The 2,155-nt window shown below is 62.9% G+C and overlaps 1 protein-coding gene across 1 annotated transcript; it reads right to left on the bottom strand.

The window, feature by feature from the left end:
* Positions 1-175: 175 nt before the first annotated feature.
* On the bottom strand, positions 176-1,976 carry LOC113942210 (alpha-actinin-4-like; the record flags this gene model as incomplete). The annotated part of the gene is made up of 4 exons (XM_027633349.1): positions 176-433; positions 1,246-1,386; positions 1,471-1,579; positions 1,826-1,976. Coding segments are annotated over 4 exons (659 nt in total), but the record flags the coding sequence as incomplete, so codon positions are not given.
* Positions 1,977-2,155: the final 179 nt, after the last annotated feature.

Raw genomic sequence — 2,155 nt, forward strand, 5'->3', positions numbered from 1 at the left:
CAGGAGCAGATTTGGGAATGGAGGGATTCAGGAGCAGATTTAGGAATGGAGGGATTCAGGAGCGGATCCAGGAGCAGATTTGGGAATGGAGGGATTCAGGAATGGATCCAGGAACAGATTTGGGAATGGAGGGATTCAGGAGCGGATCCAGGAGCAGATTTAGGAACTGAGGGATTCAGGAGCAGATCCGGGGCCGGCTGAGGGCGGGAGGGGTGTGGGACTCCCCGCGGGCCCATCCCGGTGTCCGCACCCGCTCCCACTTGGAGTTGATGAGCTGGGGGGTGACGGAGGTGTAGGGGTTCCCGGCGGGCAGTTGAATCCCGTGCAGCTCCGCGATCCGCTGCGCTTCCCGCTGGATGCCCAGGATCGCCTCCCGCTCCTTGTCCGCCTCCGGCAGCGTCGACTTGAACTGGTCGTGGGCGGCGATGAGGCCCTGGGACACACCCGGAACGGCGGGATCAGCACCGGGAACCAGGATCGGCACCGGGAACCAGGGTGGGATCGGCACCGGGAACCAGGATCAGCACCAGGAACCGGGATCAGCACCCAGAACCAGGATCAGCACCGGGAACCAGGATCAGCACCCAGAACCAGGATTAGCACCAGGAACCGGGATCAGCACCCAGAACCAGGATTAGCACCGGGAACCAGGATCAGCACCCAGAACCAGGATCAGCACCCAGAACCAGGATCAGCACCCAGAACCAGGATCAGCACCGGGAACCAGGGTGGGATCGGCAGCAGGAACCACCACGGACATGGACCCGGGAACAGTGGGATCAGCACCGGGAACCAGGGCGGCATCAGCACCCAGAACTGGGATCAGCACCCAGAACTGGGATCAGCACCGGGAACCAGGGTGGAATCAGCACCTGGAACCGGGATCAGCACCCAGAACCAGGATCAGCACCGGGAACCACCATGGACACGGAGCCGGCACTGGGCCAGCCCTCCAACGGACCCAGTCTGGGATGGGGATGGAGCTGGGATCGGGATGGACCCGGGCTGAGATGGACCCCGGCCCCAGGAAGGGCATTTCTGGGGCCATTCCTGCAGGAGACTCCATCCGTTCCCACGGAATTCCCGGGTTCCCACCCAGCTCTCCCCAAGCCTGAAAACACTCGGAAAGGGCCATTTTTGGGGGCCCCTTTGGCCATTCTGGGGCCATTTTGTCCATCTTTGAGGCGTTCCGGGCTGTGCCTGTGGGAGACTCCGGCCACTCCCACGGAATTCCGGGGTTCCCACCTGGATCTCCTCGATGGTGTGGACGATGAACATGTCCTGCAGGTCCTCCATGGCGCTCTCCATCCAGTTGTTGAAGGGCGCCGCGCGCTTGGCGTACTCCAGGTGCAGCTCGTCGATCGTCTCCAGCTGCTTCTCCGTTTTCTGGGATCGGGGTTGGGATCGGGGTTGGGATCGGGGTTGGGATCCCTCCGGGGGTCCCTCCCATCCAGGGGGTTCCCCCCTCACCTCCAGGGCGTCCCGGCGGCTGTGGGTGAGGGAGCCCAGCAGGTCCCACTGGTCGCAGATCCGCTGGCACCGGGAATTCACGCTCGGGGAGTCGTAGTAATCCAGCTCGCTGGGGGGACGGGGGGGATTTGGGGTCATTTTGGGATTATTTGGGGCTGGTTTGGGGTTATCAGAGTTCAGTTGTTGGGAGATGGCTGTGATCTGCTCGGAGGGTGATATGGGGATATTTTGGGGTTATTTTGGGGGGTTTTGGGGTCTCCCATACTTCAGTTATTGGGGGATGGCCACGATCTGCTCGAGGGGTGATTTGGGGATATTTTGGGGTTATTTTGGGGGGTTTTGGGGTCTCCCATACTTGAGCTCCTGGGCGATGGCCGCGATCTGCTCCACCCGGTCCTGATGCGCCGCCAGGTCGGACTCGAAGGCCTCGTGTTTGCGGAGCAGGGCCCGGACCTGGGCCAGGGAGGCTGAGCCGTAGTCCCGGTCCCTGAGGGCCACCTCCTTACCTGGGCACAGGTGAGATGGCACCTGAGACCCCTGAGCCCCCTGGGCCACCCCCTGTGCCACTCCCTGTGCCACCTCCTTACCTGGGCACAGGTGACAGGGCACCTGAGACCCCTGAGCCCCCTGTGCCAACTCCTGAGCCCCCTGTGCCACTCCCTGAACCCCCTTGAGCCCCCCTGTG

This window comes from Corapipo altera, unplaced genomic scaffold (genome assembly GCF_003945725.1).
Source record: "Corapipo altera isolate COAL_440 unplaced genomic scaffold, ASM394572v1 120619, whole genome shotgun sequence".
Lineage (NCBI taxonomy): Eukaryota > Metazoa > Chordata > Aves > Passeriformes > Pipridae > Corapipo > Corapipo altera.